Source organism: Cetorhinus maximus, chromosome 10, assembly GCF_964194155.1.
Source record: "Cetorhinus maximus chromosome 10, sCetMax3.hap1.1, whole genome shotgun sequence".
NCBI classification, from domain to species: Eukaryota; Metazoa; Chordata; class Chondrichthyes; order Lamniformes; family Cetorhinidae; genus Cetorhinus; species Cetorhinus maximus.
In genome coordinates this window covers 30252541-30276814 of record NC_135888.1, presented here as the reverse complement: position 1 = coordinate 30276814, position 24274 = coordinate 30252541, and the positions used below count along the sequence as shown (strand labels likewise).

At 43.8% G+C, this 24274-nt stretch overlaps 1 protein-coding gene across 1 annotated transcript in view; it reads right to left on the bottom strand.

Moving 5' to 3' along the window:
- The window catches only part of cacna1ba (calcium channel, voltage-dependent, N type, alpha 1B subunit, a), a 721116-nt gene that overhangs the window by 399938 nt on the left and 296904 nt on the right, over window positions 1–24274 (bottom strand). Inside the window, exon 7 of the mRNA XM_078550316.1 lies at window positions 23275–23427. Within this exon, the coding sequence (XP_078406442.1) occupies window positions 23275–23427 (153 nt within the window). The remainder of the gene's footprint in view (window positions 1–23274; window positions 23428–24274) is intronic.

The window sequence follows — 24274 nt, the reverse complement described above, 5'->3', positions numbered from 1 at the left end:
GTGGTTGCAAGAAGGAGTGGGAGATTTTTGAAACATGAATGCAAGCTGTGGTATTTTGGGAAATGACTGAATGGCACCCTATATCTAGAGAGGGGGCAGGAGGCCTTCCAGAGATATGTTCAGGAGGCAACAGGAAGAAGTAAGGATGGAAGTCAATGCTGGAAAGTTACTCTAAGAGCTTAGGTGCTGCACAGGAATAAATTTAACAATCTGACAAATTATGATTAACATTATGACAAACTAATATTAGTTTATCTTCAATGACATATCCCATCAACTACACCATGAGCTTAATCCATTCTCTACACCACCATCACCTACCATCAACAATCTCTATCAATCAGTACTCAAACATCAATTTATATGCTTTTGCTCATCCATATAGCACTGTTTCAAAACCCTGAAAAGCACACCTCACACACACTGGCAGCTATTCAACCATGACAGCCACATCACCCAAATATATTGCAGGACACTCAATGACACACTTCCCTCTTTCTTGGGAAGATAGCACATAACAGGATGCAGCATAAAGACATGGTTTAACATCCATGGTAATGACACTGCTGATGACCACAAGAAAGGGCATCGTTGAGATTGTGGCCACTAGCAGAGCTAGGGGGACTGAAATTGAGGGTATCTACAAACCTTAATCTACCTTCCCTTTATCCCACAAACTCTTCTGGCTCACAAGCTGCAGATAATATAAGCACTTCTTACTTTCACCCCTCCCCTCACAACCCGATCCTTGTTCATTTTTAATTTCAGACACCCAATATCTGGAACTTAACCCATGAAGAAAATAGTAAAGATGAAGAGAAATCATCACTCAATCTTGTGCTCACAGCCGTGGACCCTACATGCAGTTTAGCGGCTAGAAAAGATATTGCAGGTGTTAGCTCACCAAAGGTTGAGGTCACACGCTAGTTCTGTCACGGAGGACAGAGATGAGGACTTTGATAACCAAGGCCACAGAGGAAGGCTGACTGGTGTACATGATCAAATGCTTGGTACACAGGAAAACCTGCACACAATGTCAAGAAGCAAGGATGAATTCAGCACTAACTTGGCACAGGGCTTCATGCTCAAAGCCCATCCTTTCCAACTTTGAAGAGGTGGTCATCTCAGCACAGTTGTGGAACCCACTGTGATGCCATGTCTAATGACCAATATCACAGCTTGTACTGCAGCACAAGCTTCCATAAGGGTCTGGATGCTGTAGTGGAAGTTCAGAATGGTACCTTGCATGCTCAGACTGCTACCCTTGTGCCTGTCGACAACAATATTCAAAGGGGCTTCTAGCATCAAACATCAGATCCAACAATCTGTTCTCCAACATATCAGTAGCACTGCTGAGACGCCACCCGGGAGACTGGCAGTGGCTCCATGGAGCACAAACCTGCTGTCCTCTCTCACAATGGCTGCATTCCAGCTTCCACCCCTGCCACTCTGCCAGCGCCTGCGTTTTTGTCCATTATCCAGCCAGCCCAAACAACTGCAGCCCAGACCTAAATGCTGCAACTTGAAGCCAGGTCTTCTAGGTCCAACGCTGCTTGAGGTTGCACTCCAAGGCTTCCTGTAGTCTCCTCAATTGAAGCTTAGCAGCCTTTCATCAACCAAGCTGCAGCCAGTAGGGCAGCACAACATGAGAGCACTAGAGCAGGCACGTGGAAGATGGACAGTAGTTTAGTTTTATATGCATGATACCATGATTGAATTTATAAAATCAATTACACAACTCATTGTACAGTGGTATTTATTTTTGTGTTGTTGAGAACAGGACAACGTGATGATCAGTGATAGAGGAAAGGTAAGGACTGTTGGACTGCTGGTGACCAGGGAGATGGGATTGAGGTTAACAGCGTCACTCAATAATTATTTCATCATGTAGGGCCCGGGCAGAAGGGAGTTGTCTGCACTGTAGCCTCCTCTTGTTGCACTTAGTCCTCTTTCCTTCACTTCCTTGTGCTCCTGCTCCTCAGCTTCTCACCAGATAGGTGCAAGGGTTGGACGTTCAGAACGGTGAGGTTTTGCAGCAAACTAGCACAAATCTTGATGCCCACTCAGCTTAGTATTGCAGGGCTCCACCAGAGGAGTGTGCTCTCTAATGTTCCTTGTGACAGCATGGCTCTCATTGTCAGCCTATTGTGCGTATGTGCGTGGGTTCATTTTTGAAATTATAAGCTATGTCATGACTGGACAACCCTGGTTGCCCGGTAACTACAGGGTGTGGGCATCACTGGCTAGGCCAGCATTAGTTGCCCATCCTTAAGTGCCCTTAAGAAGGTGGTGATGAGCTGCCTTCTTAAACCACTGCAGTCCATGTCAATGGTAACCCCCATATTGTTGATAGTGGGGGATTCAGTGATGATAATGCCATTGAATGTCAAGATTAGATGGTTATATTCTCTCTTACTGGAGATGGTCATTGCCTGGCACTTGTGTGACATGAATGTTACATCCAAGGTGGAAAAAGATCAAGCAGCCCACAGCTTAAACTGCATTTTGACACAGGTTTTCTAGATGTAATAAAACTTTGGTGCACCTCAACTAAACACAACAATGTATAAAACATGAGAGTTTGAAGAAAACAGCATCAAAAAATACAGCTCAAAATGAAGCAAGTGTGCAGTAAGAATCTGCTTCCTGAACAGTTGTAAGAGAATGACCATCAGACACAATTGCAGATCACCCCCATGATGTTAATAGTGGGGGATTTAGTGATGTTATGACATTGAATGTCATCATTGAATGATGGTTGGATTTTCTCTTGTTGGAGATGGTCATTGCCTGACACTTGTGTGGCGTGAATGTTACTTGCCACTTGTCAGCCCAAACCTGAATGTCGTCCCGGCATTGCTGCATATGGACATGGACTACTTCAGTATTTGAGGAGTCATGAATGGAACATTGTGCAATCATCAGTGAAAGCCCCCACTTCTGACCTTATGATGGAAGGAAGGTCATTGATGAAACAGCTGGAGATGGTGGGGCCGAGGACACTTTCCTGAGGGACTCCTGCAATGTTGTCCTGGAACTGAGATAATTGGCCTCCAACAACCACAACCAGCTTCCATTGTTCTAGGTATGACTCCACCCAGCGGAGAGCTTTCCCCCTGATTCCCATTGACTTCAGATTTGCGAATTCTGCTTGATGCCACATTCAGTCAAATGCTGCCTTGATATCAAGGACAGTCAGTCTCAGCTCACCTCTTGAATTCAGCTCTTTTGACCATGGCTATAATGAGGTTGGAGGCTGAGTGGCCCTGGCAGAACCCAAGCTGAATGTCAGTGAGCAGGTTAAGGCTGTGTAAGTGTCACTTGATAGCACTGTCAACAACACCTTAAATCACTTTGCTGATTGAGTCAAATACATGTAGTACAGAGGATTGTCACAGGGTGAAGGAATTATAACTGTTGCCAGGATAACAAGCATTTACCATCATGATGTGTGATGGTGTAGTCACACACCAACAGCACATTGAGAGAGTGGAATCCCTCTCTGTTCAGGAAAGTGGCCCGGTTCACATGGGGCATTGCATAGCAATATGATTGTAGTCAACGATACCCTTCATTATTGTGAAGCCTTCAATCCATGCAAACCCTCGTGCTGTCTCTCTGCTTGTCTCTGGCAAGAGGGAATGAAATGAAGTTCTCGCTCTCTGAATAGAAAACCTCAATGATGTCCCTTATAAGTGGTGCATTACAAACTGAGAGATATGCCTCATGTCGCCAGCAGCAACCTGGATAGAACCAGATGCATAGAAGTTGAGAGCCACAGTCACTTTGTCAGCCATAGGCAATGCTGCCCTTGTCCTGCTTTGAGGTTGCAGTTTTAACTAAGGAAGTTTGCAGCTTTTAGTCACAGCTCTTGTGTGAAACAAAGACATCTCATGCATTGGTCCTTGCTGAATTTGAGGTAAAAGATAATTGTTCCCTGAAACCCTTAGTGGATATGGTCTCCAGCTGAGAGCCCTTCTTCCCTTCCTGCTCCTTCTTCTAACAGCTTGTCCTGCTCTGTGTGACCTTTCTTCATTCTCTCACTCATTTTCAATTCCCAAAGAAAGCCTTACCAATTCGCCCATGTCTGGAAGTAACTTGTTTCAGCACAAGTTTTTAAATGAACTGAAAAGTACATCAGCCAGTCCAGACCACTTAGAGTATTCAAACTTCAGGCAAGTGTCATGATAATGTGTTTTATGTCAAATGGTGATTTTGAATCCATCAGCTGAAAAGTGGCTGAATTGAACTTTTGAAACAGAGACTTTGAAACACAGAGACTAAAGGTGACTTGAGCTTGCAGCCAAAGATGGCTTCTCCAATTTACATTACCGTACATTCCACATTCCAACCCTTTGGAATGGTGACAGCATGTCTGCAAAACCCATTAAAGGCAATGACCTTGGGAGGATGTGAAGGGCCCACATCTCCTGTCCCATTTGCAAGGCATTAAAGAAATCGCCTGAGGTATTCAACTGTTGGAGATGAACCATTAAGCCTACTGAGACCCTGACTAAGCGAGCTTCCCAGACATGATCTAATCCAGGTACCCTTGGAATACACTGGCAATAGCATTATTTAGATCCCCTGGGAATTTGAAGAGGGGGAGGTCACATGACAATCCAACCCTTTGTATGTTTGAACCCTGTTTGCTGACTGTGACCATCCTGCAGACAGAGACTTCCTGAAAGAATTCAGCCCAGCACGACTGTCTCCAGAAAGACAGCCAAATCAGCAGTCTATTTCTTTAAATTGGAAGCATCAGGACCACCGAAGGCAAGTTGCAAGATGACCAAATTCAACCTGACACCAGAAAAGTCACCAAACTACAGATTGTATATTCCTTTTACTTTTTATGAACTCACATTTGACCAACCTATCCTCCCCTCCTCTATAATCTATATTTGTGTGTGTGTGTGTGTCAAAGTATATTTTATTATTTTACTTAGGTCAGTTGAAGCATAATAAAGCTAACCTCTTTCTTTGTTAAATTCGGGAAAACCTGTTTGATTGGTTATTTATTATCACAGCATGTAAACACTTAAGTACTTACTGAATTGCCAAGTAAATCCTTTTCAAACAAAAAAACCTGTTACGGTCAAATGAGGAGAGGGAAAAGACGGGAGCCATTCAACCCCTTCTCACCTGATCATAACACAAGTATAAAAATGCTCCAAAGGTAGGTATAAAAACAACCAGAAGAACTAACCCTATAAGTAATCCACGATCCCTTTAAATAGCTCTGGTGGGGAATCCAACATTCCACATAACTTTGAACAGCTGAACATGAGGTTAAGAAATGGCATTGGATGTAGTTGGTGCTTGGAAATGGTAGCACAGGCATCAATTCAGATTTGCACACTGTTTGATATCATAATCTGTGTGCCCTGCCAGCTGCACACACAAACCACTTTATCAAACTGGCATCCTGCCCACTTCCTGTCAAGAGCATGTCAGCACATCTCTGACCCCATTTTCAAGTGTTAAGTTATGTAACGCCTAAAAACTGGTGCTACATGTTCTGTTGCAGATAACCAGGCTGTGTAGGATAGAACTGAAGTCTAATCTTTACACATTTACAAGCATTTCTTTTTGGAGCTACATATTATAAACATGCACCTTCAAATCCAACAACCACAGTTTTAGTCTGCTCCTATATATAGGAGCACAAATAAATCCCCAGTTAATACCCACCACCTAAATACAATTAACTACTCAATTCATGTACAATTAACACTACACAGTCCAATTTAGCTCCCCAATTGTAATATCCAATTTAAAAAACAGGTGTTTTCAGTACATAACTAATTTTCCTATTCCGTTTCAGAATGGTTTGCTCTCGCCTTGAATATTGCCAGTTTAATTTCAGTGGAAAATAAATGTTTTTAATCTTGCTGTACATACAGTGGCAATATAATGTTCTTTCTGATATTATTGCAAGAACATTTAACGTTCATATATCTCATTCGGCTAAAGATCATTGTCATCTATAGTCAAGACTCGTGCAGTTAAGCAGAATAATTGCAGACCATTAAATTTCCTTGAAATGCAGCTAAAGAAAATATTTTTTGGCTGTTCAAAGTCTATCCATCAATGAACTGAAAATGAACATTAAAAAATCTTTCACTTTGTAACATTCCCTCCCATATCAGAAACATGTGGTCTCCGCTCCATATCAAATTCAGAGATGGAATTGGGACACTTAACCCTACACACACACACGCACGCATGCACGCACACTTAGAACAAGAGTATCAAACCTGCTCTACCATTCCATAAGATCACGACTGATCTGATGTGGCCTTAACTCCATTTTCCTGTCTGCACCCAAAAACCCTTGACTTCCCTGTGGATCAAAAATCTATCTAACTCAGTCTTGAATATATTCAATGACCCATCCTCCACTGCTTTCTGGGGAAGAGAATTCCACAGACCACCGACAGTCTGAGAAGAAATTACTCCTCATCTCAGTCTTAAATGGGAGACTCCTAATTTTTAACCTGTGTCTCCTAGTTCTAGACTCCCCTACAAGGGGAAACATCTCAGCATCCACCCTGTCAAGTTCCCTCAGGATCTTATATACTTCAATAAGATCACTTATCATTCTTCTAAACTTTTATGGGTTTAGGCTCAACATGCTCAACCTTTCCTCATAAGATAACCCCTTCATCCCAAATCAGTCGAGTGAACCTTTTCTGAACTGCTTCTAATGCAATTATATCCTCTTTTAAGTAAGGTGATGAAAACACTACACAATAATCCAGATGCAGTCTCACCAAGGCATCGTACAGCTGTAGCAATACTTCCCTATTTTATATTCGATTCCCTTTGCAATAAACATCAACAGTCCATTTGCCTTCCTAATCACTTGCTGTACCTGCATACTAACTTTTTTGGGATTCATGTACCAGGACACCCAGATCCCTCTGTACTGTAGAGTTCTGCAGTCTATCTCCATTTAAATAATATGCTGCTTTTCTATTCTTCCTGCCAAAGTGGACAAGTTCACATTTTCCCACATTATATTCCATCTGCCAAATTTTTGCCCACTCACTTAACTGATCTAAATCTCTTTGTGGAGTCTTTATGTCCTCTAGACAACTTACTTTCCTACCTAGCAATGTTTTCATCAGCATATCTAGCCACCATACATTCAGCTCCTTCATTCAGCTCATGAATATAGATTGTAAACAGCTGACACCCCAGCACTGATCTTGGTGGCACTCCACTAGTTCCAGATTGCCGACCTGAAAATTACCTATTTATACATGCGCTCTGCTTCCTGTTAGCTAACTAATCCTCTATCCATACTACTACGTTACTGCCTACATCATGAGTTCTTATTTTGTGAAGTAGCCTTTGAGGTTGCACCTTGTCAAGTGCCTTCTAGAAATCCAAGTGCACCACATCTGCAGGTTCCTCTTTATCCAGCTTGCTTTTTACTTCCTCAAAGAATTCCAATAAATAAGTCAAACATGATTTCCCTTTCACAAACTATGTTGACTCTGCCTGATATGTACTATTATTTTCTAAATGTCCTGCTATTACCTCCTAAATGTCCTGCTATTACCTCCTAGATAACTCTTACTGGAAATTTTTGAGGGGGTAACAGAGAAGGTTGATAAGGGAAACACTGTTAATTTGGTGAATCTGGATTTTTAAAAAGGATGCATTTGTCACAATGCCACACAACAGACTTGTGAGCAAAATTCTAGGTCATGGATTAATAGGGAAAGTAGGCACTTGGATAAGAAATCGGCTGAGTGACAGGAAACAGACAGTAGTGATAAATGGCTGTTTTTCAGATTGGAGGAAGATTTGTAGTGGAGGTCCCCAGGGCCCAGTGTTGGGACCCTTGCTCTTCCTGATATACATTAATGACTTAGATTATCGTGTACAGGGCATGATTTCAAAATTTGCAGATGATACGAAGATTGGAAATGTTGTCAATGGCGATGAGGATAGTCTTGAATCTCCTGACTTACCATTAATTTTCACAGTATTGTACGCTTTTCTTTCAATTTGATACTATCCTTAACTTCCTTAGTTGGCCATGGATGATGCAACCTTTTCATAAAGTCTTTCTTTCTTAATGGAATATATCTTTGCTGAGAGTTATGAAATATCTCCTTAAATTTCAACCACTGCTCCTCTATGTCCTACCATTTAATCTATTTTTGCAGTTCATTTTAGCCAACTCTGTCTTCATATGCTTGCAATTACATTTATTTAAGTTAAAGTCTTAAATCCACACTTCTCACCCTCAAAATGAATGTGAAATTCTACCATGTGATGATTATTACTGCCTAGACGTTCCTTTACTATGAGGTAAACAATTAACCCTTTCTAACTGAACATTACCAGGTCTAAAATAGCCTGCTCCCTGTTTGGCTCTAGAATGTACTGCCCCAAGAAATTGTTCTGAATAGACTCAATGAACTCCTCTTCCAAGATACCTTTGCCAATCTGATTTGTCCAATATAATGAAGATTAAAATCACCCATGGTTATTACAGTACCTTTCTTACAAGCCTCGATCATTTCTTCCTGTATGCAATGTGTAGCTACTATTAGGGGGCCTATAAACTACTCCCACAAGTGTCTTTTTACCTTTGCTATTTTTTATCTCTATCAAAACTGATTCTACATCTTGATCTTTAGGACTAGGGTCATCTCTCACTACTGTACTAATGACATTCTTTATTAACAGAGCTACCCCACCACCGTATTCTACCTTCCTTGAGAGGAATGGTGGTCTTGATTGAATGCAAAACAAATCCTTCCCCCTCCATTACAGCACTGTGTCCTTCATGCCTGATCCCTTCTTCATTCTCTCCTATTCTCCCCTCCATATCCCTCTCGATATGACCTTCTGATCTTTGCTTCCACCCCTTCCAGCGAAGAAACAGGCCTTGGCTCAGCACCACGCACCATTCATTGTATTCTGTTGTGCCTTTTCCTCCATTTACTCCTCTTGCCCTGTCCCACCTTTTCCCCTCCCCCGTCTCCTTTCTATCCATCTCCCTATCACACTTCTATTCTTTCTCCCCTCCATTCTTCCTCCATTCCTGCCCTTCTCCCTCATATTTCTATCCTCCCTTCCCCTACCTGGAACCCGTTGTCTCATCACTTTCCAATCGCCTTCACCTTAATACCACACACTTGGTCTCAACTCCCCATTTGCAATGTCAGGGGATTTTGTTTTATATTAACTAAAATAGTCTTGCCCCCTTTTCTGCAAATCAATATTTATCTTTTCTATATCACACGTTTTAACCAATTTAATCCAAAGTGGGCTTTATCAAAATGAACTGTGTGAAATAACAGTAATTAAAAAGCAGAATACAGCAGATGCTGGAAATCTGAAACTAAAACAGAGAATTCTGGAAATACTCAGCAAGTCAGGCAGCATCAGGTCAACATCAACTTGAAATGCTAACTTTGTTTCCCTCCCCATGGGTTGCTGCCTGACCTGCTGAGTATTTTCATTCTCTGTTGTTATTTCTTAGAAATTAACAGCTTGGCTATGGATACATGTTTAACGTTATTTTGTCCAAACTGTTTTATTTGAGAAATCATTTACCATTTAATGAGGGATGGATATGTCAATAAATGATAAACTAGCCAAGTGGTAACATGCAAATAGAAATTAGTCAACTTTTTCCTCCAGGGTTGTACAATCTCTTGTACAAAAATATATTTTCTTTTATTTCCACAAATAGCCTGTTTTGAATCTCAGCAACAGATCCTGCCCCAGTTTAATTTTAGACATGAGGTGGAATCTTGTGGAGGTGATGGAGGTCTCAGCCACTGACTGAAGAGCCAGAGAGATCCCCGCATCACCTATTTTCGAGAAGGCTCGTTGTCATGTTGCGTCACCCATGCACTTAACAGGCCTACGGCGGCCTATCCACTGGGATTAAGGACACCGGGTGGGGGCGGGGGGGGTGTGCAAAAGTCACACCCACCAGGAGCTGCCAGCCAATCAGAGGCCAGCAGCTCTTCTGTACTCAGGAGCACCGCTGGGGAGGCAGTGGCTGTTGTGGTGATACAACATTTGGGGCTTCTGATCGAGGAGACGCCCAGGCACAGGTGAGTGATGGCGGGAAGAGGTCCACAGGGCGGAGATCGTTGTTGAGCGGGGAGGGAGGTCAGTAGCAAGAGCAAGGGTTGGCTTTCAGCGGCCCCTTTTTCCCAATGCTGGGTCCATCAGTCGGGCACTGAGTGCCTTTGAACGAAAGGTGCCCCCTAGGATCTGACAACCAAACATGCTTGTCGTGCTCCCCGTATGGTGAGCCCCTTGCCTGCCACTGGATGAAGACCAGTGGAGGCAGGATGAAGCCCTTAAATAGTCATTAATTGCCCACTTAAGGGCCTCAATTAGCAAGCGGGGCAAGAAGGCCATCCAGGAACCTTCCCATCATGGACTTAATCAGGGCGGAAATGGGAAGGTGGAATTCTCCCCTCCACCAAACTTGCCATGGGGAGAGCAGTAAATTCTGCCCATTGTGTGCGGTACATAAAGGAAGCAGTTAGATCCTTGGAAAGGTAAAATAAAACAAACATGTCTTCATTATCTTCTTGTCATCTTGATAAGCCAAATACTAGTTCTTATGAGTTCCCTACCTAACTGCAAAGAAGAAATCCAGGATGAAATGCGTCCTGGGAAGGCCTGACCTGGGACGTGGGATGAAAGGCCAAATTATGGGATGGTTCCAGAAAATCCAGGACAGTTGGTAGCCCTGCTGTGAATATCATGGCTGTTCTCACTCTGTTGCAGATACTCTGCTTTTTTTCAGAAGGGAGTCCCATTCAATATCATTCACATCCACTGCTAAATATATTAGCCAGAGCGCAAGCACCTCAATATTTCACAGTACAGCTTGTGGTTTATTCTTAACATGCAGATAATGGGCCGGACTTGCTGAAAAATTAAGATTGAGCGGAATTGTCCCAGATTTGCACTAAATGCGGAAAAAATGACGTTTTACCTGTAAGTTGCAATTGCGGCTTTTCATGCTGTATTGTCCCAGTCCCATCATATTAATTACGCATTCCCAGGGAACACGCTGTTTCAATGGCTGGCGGGCTCTCATTCGCCCGTCACACCATCACCTCACCGCTTCCTCACACCGGGCAGCATATTTAAAGTGCATACACGCGCACACCTCTCAGTGCTTCCAGCCCATGTCTGTTGCACAGAAGACATGGCCCTGAAAGGCAAGAAGACTGCAGCCCCCAGGTTTAATGACATGTCCCTCGAGCGCCTTTTGGATGCAGTGGCTGCCCGCCGTGATGTCCTCTACCCCCGCTCTGGCCACAGGAGGGGCAGCAACTTGGGAGCTTGGCAGCTTGGGAGGCAGTGGCAGTGGTGGTCAGTGCCAATGCCCTGCAAAAGAGGACAGCCACCCAGTGCCGAAAAAGGATGAGTAATCTCCTCTGTTCCGCCAGGGGAAGTCACTCTTCTCATCACTCTCAACTCACACACTCGCAAACCCATTACACATCCACAGGGCCCTCACTCGCTGCCAGTTCAAGGGACATCACCATTCACTCTCTCACCCACGGCTTCATTGTCTTCAGCCCGTCCATGGGACCACTCACCACCCACACATGCCAGGCATACATATAATCTGGCCTGGCAGGCATCCTGTTTACACTCTCTCCATCTCTTTTCATGCAGGACAATCTGGCACACAACGAGAGGGAGAGGTCGCAGACCAGTGGAGGAATGCCTGAAATCAAGGACCTCATGGACTTTGAAAATGGAGCCATCCAGATGGCCGGTGAGGATCTGGACCCTTCCTGTGCTGATGGTGAAGCTGGCGGTGCTCCACCAAGTGAGGATCCGTCAGACAACCATGCCATGACTGATGTGCCTTGTTGCACAGGACACTGCCATGCACTAATTATCTCTCCTTGCTTTTGCAGGCACATCTGAGATAAAGCTGAGGGAGTCAACGACCCAGGTCCTCGACCCAAGCCCTGAAGAAACATATGAAGAGGAATCTGAAGGCACCTTCATTTAAGGCCTGTCGTAGCGCTCACTCATTCCCTCCACCAGCGCAGAGATACACACCTGGGTGAGCATATCACACTATCTGATCCACAGTAGGTGGCAGCGGGGAGTTCCCAGGTGTCCGGCACTTGGCGGACTGCTGGAGCCTAGAAATCTGCTGAGTCCGAGTCAGATCATGAGCCTCTGGACTCGATCATGTCTCAGTTGCTGGAGCTGCAAAGGCAAGCCCGGGAACATCAGGGAGGGATGTCCGCTGCACTCCTCAGATTGCAAGGCCGCCGTCGGGCTGAGGTGATAGCGCCAGCATACCAATGAACTGAGGTCAACAGGGGTAGGATGCAGCTTCCATGGAGACCTTGGTCAGGACATCGATCCTGCACTGCTGTGTGGGATGAACTCTATCGCTGCCGCCAAAGTTGGCCTTCAACAGTGTGTGCACGTGAGGAGTGCAGGGCAGCTCAATCTCACTCCAGCTTCCCCTTCTCCTCAAGGAGTCAGCCAGGGTCCCTCAGGCACCCACAGGGAGGAGGATCAGCATGTGCACACCCCAGGGCCATCCACCCAAGTGACTCCAGGAGTGTCGGGCCCATCTGAATACCCTCTTCCTGTGAGCCCAGCAGCTCCAGCTCCACAGGCCGAGGAGGGTGCCACTGCCACACAGCACGACCCTGAAAGCAGGCTGGGGCCCTCCAGGTCTCAGCCCTCCTGAGGATACCCACCAAGGTCAGACAGGGCGTAGCAGTCAGCAGGCTGCCTCCACCTCCACCTCCGCTGTGGATGTCTGGGGTGCATCAAAACGTAGTGGCAGGGTTAGGAAGGTTAAGAAGTAGTGGTTGCACAGCCTGGGCACGGGTGTTAATCACTTGTACTTAATGTTCACTATTGTAAATAAACACTCAAGAATCTCTCCCTGCCAATGGCTCCTTGTTCTGATGAGCAGTGTTCATGTCACTCAGATGTGAAACTTTGGTTCCTGCACAAGATAAAGGCAGGTGTCTCAGTCCAGGGCCTCTTCCCTGTGCTTTGTGTGGTCTTCAGACCAAAGTGATGGTTCAGCCTCACACTCACTGAGCCTCACACATTAGTGATACTTGCACCTTAATGGTGCTTGTCATTGCTGCCAGAATGTTGTGGGCAGGCGTCACAGAGTTCCGTCATTCTCTCTGTGAGCTCTCAGGATTGGTTGGCCCCCATCTCTTCAGCATCTGTGATCCGTGATGCTGTGCTCCTGGAAGGGGTCAGATGCTGAAGGCTTACAAAAGATTAGGCACATTTAAAATTTCACGGCTGCGTCTCCATGATATGATCCTGATCACAAAGTGTAAGCGAGCTGTCCTCAGCCAAACAAGAGTCAGACATTCACAGAGGCTATGTGAAGACCTATGGAGTGTCCTCATTGCAAGTTGTCATCATCCTCCACAAATCTAGCAGCTATGAGTGTCTCCCGATTGCGCCTGCCTCATCAATTCAGTGCGATGGCCTCATCGCCTTCGAGGAAATCCTCGCCCTTTTCCCCATCAATGTCCTCATCGGAGGAGCCCTCCAGCTCCTCCACCTCCTCCTCAACCAGCTCCTCTCCCTGTTGCAGCGCCAGGTTGTAAAGGGCGCAGCAGGTGACGACGATGCGTGACACCCTCTGTGGACTGTATTGCAGGGCTCCACCAGACCGGCCCAGGCACCAGAACCTCATCTTCAGCATCCCGATGGTCTGCTCCACCAAGTTGTGAGTTGCAGCATGAGCCTCGTTATACCTTCACTCTGCTGCAGTCTGAGGCTGCCACATGGGTAGCATCAAGCCATGTCCTCTGCGGGTAGCCCTTATCCCCAAGGAGCCAACCCCGCACTCTCCGTGGACCCTGGAAGACGTCAGGGATCTGTGACCGACTGAGAATGTAGGAGTCATGGACACTCCCTGGAAACCGTGCGCAGACCTGCAGGATGCATTTGTGGTGGTCGCACACCAGCTGCACCTGTACATGTGAATGGAACCCCTTGCGGTTGACATAGTTGACCATTTGTTGCGACGGAGATCTGAGCACCACGTGAGTGCAGTTGATGGCGCCCTGCACCAGTGGGAAACCTGAGATTTGGGCAAATTGAATCGCTCTTGCATCCTGGCTGTCCTGTATCCGTGACCTCATGGATGTATTTGTGGGTGGAGGCTTGCGATATCCCACAGAGGTCACCTGTGGAGCCCTGAAAGGAGCCACTGGCGTAAAACCTGAGCGCCTCTGTCATTTTCACAGCCACTGGCAGTGGCCCACATGTCCCCATGGCGCGAAATCCTGCAGTAGCTGGCAGATGTAACCGACCAGTTCCATAGACATGCGCAGTATTTGGCGACACTGGTTCTTGGTCATCTGCAGGAATGAAAGATGGCGTCTATAGACCCTGGGTCTAGCTAAGTGCTGACCAGTGACACTCCTTTTTCCTTAGGGTTCTGCTCCTCCCTCTGCACAGCCAGGTGCCTCCGTTGCTCTCTTCTGTCGTTTCTGCTCTCTATACGCCATGAGGCATACAGCTAGTTCACCAGGCTCCATGCTCATGATGATGTACCCCCTCCTGCAGGATGAAAGGGAGAGACATGTGGGTTAGCTTGGGTGTTCTAAGAACCTCTCTTGGTTAAGTCTGAAGGTCTGTTAACGCATCCCAGAGAGTGCTGGCCACCACCAGGATGGCCAGAGTTTATCACGCTGCATGGCTACCCATAATCCCACCATCCTCCGCCCCACTCCACATGACCAATTGGCAGCAGCTTTGCCCACTGGATTACGCGCTGTGCTCTCAGCTCAGGCGCAGGCATTCTCCTAACCCGCAATGCAAGGCTGCACTGTTAGCTTACACCAAGGGGGAGGCTGGTCCAGACCAGAATGATGACTTTGCAAGGGGCTGTGAGCGCCTTCGCCAGTGACTGCTCCAGGGACAGCTTTAGCAAGGGGATTGTACAACATGCCCAGTCATCCAACTGTTCTGCAGTCCACTAAACCATTCATTAGTTTGCAGTCTGTACCCAAGGGGTGAAAAGCTCTGGAGCACTTGGTGTCACTTTCATGCCTCTGTGTTGCTTGAGTGGGCAGATAAGCTAGAGGCCCAACTCCAAGCATGTTAATGTGGCTGCATCTGAACTGTCTCAGCTGCTGAGGAATAGTCACTTTATAGAAGGTTTCCCTGATGCGTGGCTGCTTCCCTCACCCCAACCCCGCATGTGCTTGTGCTCTACCATCAATGACAGTGCAGTCCTTGACCCCCACCAACTCACCTCAACCTTGAAATCCAACAGGCGACCCTCGCGAGTGCTGCGCAATGTTACTGTGCACTCAGCTCTTGAGTTCCCCTCAAAGTGCAGCCTGCCGCGTGCCCACCTTATATATGCTGTTGTGAAACATGTCTATGTGCAATCATGCTGACATGCTCGGAGATCCAGCATGGGGCGGGGGGGAGATGATTCCGACGGGCTGGGCTTATAATGAGATGCAGATGTATTACAATGGGGTTCCTGGCGTCCGACAGTGGGAAATATGGCCCCCCATCGACGGGCAGAGCAGACGATTGCAAACTAGTTTCACGATGTGGTGAAACTGATTTTTGGCCTTCTCGCCATGTTGTCTGCTCACGCTGCCGAACACACCCGACACCCGGAAAATTCCATCCAGTGTGCTGGTGACACATCCTGTCCAATAGGCACGAGGTTCTTGCTCCCAGTGTGGATGAGGGCACAGACTGCAGGGAGGATGAGAAAACTGACCACAGCACCATGGTACAGAGCGCCATTCAAGTGGGGGAAGAAAAGAGAAATGTAGTAGTAATAAGGGATTGTATAGTTAGGGAAACAGATACTGTTCTCTTCAACAAAGGCAGAGAGTCCAGAAGGCTGCGTTACCTACCTGGTGCCAAGGTTAAGGACATCTCTTCTCGGCTGGAGAGGAACTTGGAGCGGGAGGGGAAAGATCCAGTTGTCGTGGTCCACATGGGTACCAACAATGTAGGTAGGACGAGGAAAGAGGTTCTGATGAGGGACTACGAGCAGCTCAGGACTAAATTAAAAAGCAGAACCACAAAGGCAATAATCTCTGGATTACTACCCAAGCCACATGCAAATTGACAAAGGGTAAATAAGATTAGAGAGGTAAATGCATGGCTCAAAGGTTGGTGTGGGGGAAATAGGTTCCGATTCATGGGGCACTGGCACCAGTGCTGGGGAAGGAGAGAGCTGTTCCATTTGGATGGGCTTCATTTGAATCAAGCTGGGACCAGTGTCCTAGCGAATTGTATAACTAGGGTTGTAGATAGGACTGTAAACGAATTAGTTGGGGGGAGGGCTCAAATGAAGGGGAATTTTAAAAATCAAAAAGAAATGAGAGAGCCAAAGTGCAGGGTTGTGAAGAGGCAAACAATAATAAAAGTGTGACAGGAAGAGGCAGAATATATAAGCAGAAGAGTGCAGCAGGAATTAGAACCAGAATGAGTAATAATGGTAAAACGTCAAAGCTTAAGGCTCTTTTTCTGAATGCACGCAGCATTTGTAACAAGATAAATGAATTGACGGCACAAATAGAAATATGTGGCTATGACTTGGGAGCTATTACAGAGATGTGGTTGCAGGGTGACCAAGATTGGGAACTCAATATTCAAGGGTATTCGACATTCTGGAAAAATAGGCAAAAAGGAAAAGGAGATGGGGTAGCTTTGTTAATAAAGGAAGGTTTCAGTGCAGTGGTGAGAAGTGATATAGGTGCCATAGATTGTGATGTGAAATCAGTTTGGGTAGAAATAAGGAATAGCAAGCAGAAGAAGTCACGGGTGGGAGTCGTCTATAGGCCCCTGAAGAGTTACCTCACTGTAGGACAAAGTATAAATTGCGAAAAATTGGAGGCATGTAAAAAGGGCACTACAATTGTCATGGGTGATTATAATCTGCATATTGACTGGACAAACCAGATGGCTGGAGTAACATGGACGAATTTGTAGAGTGCAACAGGGATTGTTTCTTAGAGCAATACATTGCAGAACCTACCCGGGAACAGGCTATTTTAGATCTAGTAATGTGTAATAAGAGATCTTGTAGTTAAGGACCCTCTAGGGGATAGCGATCACAACATGGTAGAATTTCAAATTCAGTTTGAGGGCGAGCAACTCAGGTCTCAAACCAGTGTCCTCAACTTAAATAAGGGCAATTACAGAAGTATGAAGAAAGACTTCTCTAAAGCGGGCTGGGAAAATAGACTAAGTGGTTGAGCAGTGGCAGACATTTAAGCAGATATTTCATAAAGCTCAGCAAAAATTTATCCCGGTCAAAAAGCAGGGCTCAATGAGAAGGTGAACCACCCATGGTAAACAAAGGCAGTCAAGGCAGAGTGTCCAACCAAAAACTAAGGCATACGAAGTGGTGAAAACTAGTGGTAGGCCAGAGGATTGGGAATTTTTTTAGGAGCCAGCAGTGGATGACTAAAAAGCTAATAAAATGGGAGAAAATTGATTATGAAAGTAAATTGGCAAGAAATATAAAAACAAACAGCAAGAGCTTCTTCAGGTATATAAAAAGAGTGGCTAAAGTGAGTTGGGACCCTTGGAAGATGCAACTGGGAAATTGATATAGGCGAACAGGGAAATGGCAGATAATTTAAACTAATATTTTGCATCGGTCTTCACGGTGGGAGACACTATAAACATCCCAAAGATATCAGTTAAGCAAGGAGCTAATGGGAGGAAGGATCTTGTAACAATCTCTAGCATGAGGGACAAGCTATTTGACAAACTAATGGGACTAAAGGCAGACAAGTCGCCAGGACCTGATGGCCTACACCAAGGGTTTTAAAGGAAGAGGCTGCAGAGATAGTGGAGGCATTGGTCGAAATATTCCAGAACTCACTGGATTCCGGGAGGGTCCCAGAGGATTGGAAAACCACTAATGTGATGCCCGGTTCAAGAAGGGAGGGAGGCAAAAAGTAGGAAACTATCGGCCAGTTGGCCCAACATTTGTCGTTGGGAAAATACCAGAGTCCATTATGAAGGAAGAAATAGCAGGACATTTAGAAAAGCTTAACCCAATCAAACAGAGTCAACATGGTTTTTTTTATTCATTCATGGGATGTGTGCTTCGCTGGCTGGGCCAGCATTTATTGCTCATCCCTTGTTGCTCTTGAGAAGGTGGTGGTCAGCTGCTTTCTTGAACCACTGCAGTCCATGTGGTGTAGGTACACCCACAGTGCTGTTAGGAAGGGAGTTCCAGGATTTTGACCCAGCGACAGTGAAGGAATGGCGATATATTTCCAAGTCAGGATGGTGAGTGACTTGGAGGGGAACTTCTAAGTGGTGGTGTTCCCATCTATCTGCTGCCCTTGTCCTTCTAGATGGTAGTAGTCGTGGGTTTGGAAGGTATTGTCGAAGGAGCCTTGGTGGATTCCTGCAGGGCATCTTGTAGATGGCACACACTGCTGCTACTGTGTGTCGGTAGTGAAGGGAGTGAATGTTCGTGGATGTGGTGCCAATCAAGCGGGCTGCTTTGTCCTGGATAGTGTCAAGCTTCTTGAGTGTCATGGGAGCTGCACTCATCCAGGCCAGTGGAGAGTATTCCATTACACTTCTGACTTGTGCCTTATAGATGGTGGACAGGCTTTGGGGAGTCAGGCGGTGGGTTACTCATTGCACTATTCCTAGCCTCTGACCTGTTCTTATAGCTACAGTATTTATATGGCTAGTCCAGTTCAGCTTCTGGTCAATGCTAACCCCCAGGATGTTGATAGTGGGGGATTCAGTGATGGTAATGCCATTGAACATCAAGCGGCGATGGTTGGATTCTCTCCTGTTGGAGATGATCATTGCCTGACGCTTGTGTGGTGCAAATGTTACTTGCTACTTGTCAGCCCAAGCCTGGATATTGTCCAGGTCTTGCTGCATTGGGACATAGACTGCTTCAGTATCTGAATCACGAACGGTGCTGAACATTGTGCAATCATTAGCGAACACCCCCACTTCTGACCTTATGATGGAAGGAAGGTCATTGATGAAGCAGCTGAAGTGAAAGGGAAATTTTGACAAATTTGCTGGAGGTCTTTGAGGATATAACAAGCAGGGTTGATAAAGGGGAACCGATAGATGTCCTGTATTTGGATGTCCAGAGGGCATTCAATAAGGTGCCACATTATTGCACAAGATAGGAGCTCATGGTATTGGGGGTAATGTATTAGTATGGATTGAGGATTACCACACAGAAGACAGAGATGTTAATATGGCAATCATCTTGTTAAAACCAATTGCTAGTTAAACAGGTGATGGGCATTAATTATCCCAACTGAATAGAATAAATTGGTACAGCTGGAACACTTTGGGTGGAAGCGATTAGCATTGAGGAGTTGTCTTGGAAATAAACCAGCTTTAACCAAGAGACCTGCCTGGATTAATTCTTCCATCGCAACCTCTTATTGTGAATAACAAAAGAGTTGGGATTAATGGGTCTTTTCCAGGTTGGAAAGATGTAACTAGTGGAGTGCCAAAAGGATCAGTCCTAGGGCCTCAATTATTTAAAATCTATATTAATGACTTGGAGGAGGGGACAGAGTGTAATGTATCTAAATTTGCTGATGATATAAAAATAGGTGGGAGAGCACGTTGTGAGTATAGACAGGTTGAGTGAATGGGCAAAAACTCGGCAGATGGAGTTTAATGTAGGAAAGCATGAGGTCATGCACTTTGGTAGGAAAAATCGAAAGGCAGACTATTATGGTTAAGAGGAACTGGCACGAAAGAGGAGTTGAGGCCTGGGGCAGATCAGCCATGATCTTATTGAATGGAGTGACAGGCTTGAGGGGCCAAATGGCCTATTCCTGCTCCTTGTTCTTAGGTTCTTATGTTCTTATGCTATTTATCCATAATTTGGCAGCATATCCAGGGGTTTAAGAGTTGGGCTGTGAGCTGCAAATCTCCAGACTTGCTGGTTGTATTGCAACTCTCCACCATTTGCTTTGCACGAAAAGCATCTCACCCTTAGCTCCTTGTCACTTTTAAGGATTTGTTGGATTTATAGATTAATTATCCATTAAACTCACCAAGTTTAAGTCCGGTAATTAAGAGTGCATGTACATTTTTAACAATGTTCTAGCTGCTAATGCAATGGCAATCAATCTCTCTGACTCTGAAAGGGAAGAATTTAAATTATTTAATCTCATTCCTGTGCACAGGCAACTGTTGTTGGAGACTCTTAAAAATGTTGAATGTAGAATTTTTCATGCTTTTTGTGTCTTTTTTCTCTCTCTCATGTAATCCAATCTTTCTTCTCTTTATTTCTCTTTCTGTTCCTGATTTGACTCTAATTCACCTCTTTCCTCATTGTTCCTCTGTTTCTTTCTCAATCTTTAAATGTTGTTGCAACAGGTTTGACACAGGAACTATTAAGCTGCAGTGATAATATAGCCATTGTGCTCATGAAGAAGAACTGGATATTGACTACTCTAGTAGCAGAAGTGACTTAGCGCAAAATACTGTTGTTGGAAATGAGGGATACAGTTGAGAAACATATTATACAGTAGTTAATGAAGAGAATCAATAATGTACAGGAAAAACAAATTAATATTGGGTTCCCTTTAGAGCAATAAAGCCACAGCTCAAAATCTTGCAGGTTTCATAAAATGAAAGAAATGAAATTAATGAAATGAAAGAAAGGTGCTCACATAATGAAATATCATTAATTGATATTGTTTGCCATCCGGTCATTGAATGAACTAACATGGTTCTTCATAATACAAATTTGAACTCAGTGTTAAGATGCTGTTCCTCTGAAAATTCTTAATTTTGTGACTGAAACAAAGTCAACAGTGAATTATATTTCAGTGTTTAACGCTTGATCTGGGATGGCGAATGCCTGAAAGCAATCAATCCTAGAGTTCCATCCAACTTGCACTACTTGCGCTATAGTTACTAAATAGCAGCTCAATTAGAAAAACTGAAAATGCAGGAAAAACACAGCAGTTTGATGAGCAACTGCGTAAGAAAAAATAGGTTAGGATTTTTGAATTACAATTAATTATGCAATTCTGATACTTCTATTTCATTGATTCTGATGAATGATCACACTCCAAATGCCAACTGATCTTTCTCCTTCCATTGTGAATTTCTAGCATTTTTCTAAATTTGCTTCAGATCTCGTGTTTGCCCTTTTTATCAGTTCAATCTTTCCAACAGTTATGTCAGAACATTAAATTCCATATATAAACAAGTGGAAAAGGCATTCGGTAGAGTGCATATCTTCTCCATGCTCAGTTAAATCAACATTATTACAATTACGCAGCTCTTCCTTGAGGTTTTTCTCTGCCTAGTCGATAATAATAAAAAAAAACCTTTGTATTTACAAATTAAGAGCTTCCATCTCACTGAACAGGCTTCAGGCAAATCCACATCCAACAACCTGCTCTAAAAACTCTGCACATAATTTGATAGCTGTGACAAATTACACCACAACAGCTGAGACAATCAACAACATCCTAAACAAAACCACCCACAACATTCTAAAAAATAAAGTCAATTTGCTCTATCTTCCAATGTTAATGGATCCTTTAAAAAAATTCTGGAATGCGAATCAGATACATTATTTACAGACAAGCAGAAGCAAAAACATTTTGCCTCCGCTCACCTTCAGTGGCAGAATCAGAATAGTTTTAAATATCAAACACGTGGTATCAAGAACCCTGTAACCACATCATTAAAAAATGTTAAAAGAGCAAGGTCCAACTAGTTCGCCTGCTACCTTCCTAATAATCGCACGATGCAACGATAACGGGACTTATTGTCTAATAGCAATCAACTTCTATCAATTATTCTACAACAGACTCAGACATAAAATGAGGAAAACTGCAGAGGTGAGAAGGTTTGGGAACTGTAGGTCCAAATTCACCTGTTCCTCCTAAGCCTACAACATTCACAGTGTCAAGTCTCACATTACTCCTATAATGTATCCCAGTTATTATTCTCTGAAATAAATTATCTCGTGTGCATTTGAATAAATCAATACTAACTGCATATTCCAGCTCGCTAGACAGCCTGTTCTATAGCTTGACCACGCTCACTGGAAAACTGTTCCACACCCCCGCAACACCAAAAGCCCCCACCCCTGCAATCCCCTTTCAAAACATATGTCCTCCGGTTTTACTGTTCAGGACATGGTCAAAGAGCTTGTCATGGTCCACATTATCTAGTCCATTTACAACTCTAAAAATAGAAATTGTATCACCTCATGGAGTAACTGAGTGAACTGGGGTAAGGTCAAGACCTTAACTGACAAGAGAATGTTTAAATCCCACAAATCCTGCAAGAGCATGGTTAGTTGTTACTAACAGCAATGGTTGCAGGCTTCTTGTTTTTCACCATTGTCAAGTTAGCAGGAAAAGGCATTTTCAGCAGGATTGGGTGAACTGTTACAATCAAACTACATATTCCTGAAAAAGTACAACTAACACAAGAGGAGGTGACTTCAATCTAGAACGACAAGAGGAATATTCGTCAGAATTGAGTCTTCTGGCTCCTGAAGATGAAACTAGTAATTAGCAGATTAATTTATCAGAAGTGCTGTGCTGCTTTGGAAAGTCTTGCAAACAATTTCAGTTCCAGGAACATCACAATAGCCTGCTTGCAAATCCATTATCTAAACTGGAAAACATATTGCACAGCGCCAGACATTCCATCTGCCATAGCACAACCATTTATACAGCAGTTTTACCACAGAGTTTAATGTAGAAAAGGGATCATTTGTATTAAGCAACATACCCACATTTAACATTATAAATACTCCTTACTATTATTGCTATAAAATAGATTCTGATTATTCAATATAGATTTACTTCTGCATGTGCAATATTGAAAATCAGATCTAACACCACGGCTGCTACATTTAAATATGTTTTTTGATGTGACTATTATAGCTGTTAGCATATAAATGGGTCACATAATTTTGTACTTCAGTCCATCCTTATATGTGATATTTGCAAGGGCATGTGCCTAAACATATTTTTTAAAAGTACAGGTTTTTTTAACCAATGTATCTTTAAAACAAAGTGCAAATAATTTGCTTTCGTACACAGAATTATAATGCAGTTGAAGTGGCCATTCACTGAGAGTTGCACAGAAGCTGCTCTAATTCTAGATGCATCAGGGAAATTTAAACAGCTAGAAATGAAGGAAAATTTTAATTGCTACTCAGCGATAACAGTTAACAGCATTCCAAAAACCCGACAGGCAACATTCTAATGCAACAATATCTTTCCTTACTTGTTTCCTCACTGAAGCAGGTTCGGTGAAATTTTCCCATGTAGAACTCCAGACCAATAATGGCAAACATTACGATCGCAAAGAACAAGAGAAGCCCAATCTGAAGCAGTGGGACCATGGCCTTCATTATCGACTTTAGTACAACTTGCAAACCTGATTGAAGAAAGATAAAGGAATTGATAGACGTTTGGCTTTGCAAGGGTATTAAGGGCCACAAAACCAAGGCAGGTAGGTGGGATTACGATACAGATCAGATATGTCTGATTGAATGGCAGAACAAGCTCAAGAGGCTGAATGGCTTATTCCTGTTCCTATGTTCCTGAATCAGCTAGTTTCTTGCTGACTCAATTCGAATTACATTTACGCTGTTGAAAAACATGCTTGATTCATAATTACACGTTCAAGCCTTTTATTTACAGAACATAATTAAATTGAAATGTTGGTGATTGTGAAAACTAGCAATGAAGATAAAATTAATCTGTCGGTGCATTTCAGTTAGAATATACTAAATGCAAATAAAATTAAAACACAGAGACAACACATTTGAAATATTTAATGGATATCTCTCCAGCAAAAAAGGAAAAATATCCATATGAAATATAACATGCAGTTACCTGCATATATTTTAGATAACAGCTTGCAGATAATTGTCTGTGTCAATAAAGACAAAAGCTCATTTTGAAAGTGTGCAAAGCATGAAATCTAAAAAAAATACTAGCGACTCGTTTTAGTGCTTAACTTGAATACTTTTTATTTCATGTGGAGAAATAGAAAACAAATATGTTGAAAGAAATGCACTTGTACTTGACTTTTCCAGCTACAGACCTCAGCAAGTGATCAGCAAGCATGATGGTTAAAAGTCAATGTCACAACAAATGCTGCTCTTCTTTAAGGAAGAAAGTATAAAGGATTGCTTGCTTATAAGAAATGAATTCTTCCTTAAACATTCTCCTTTGTATAAAATGGGACAAAAGCATAAGGAGTGATTTCTTAAGAGGCA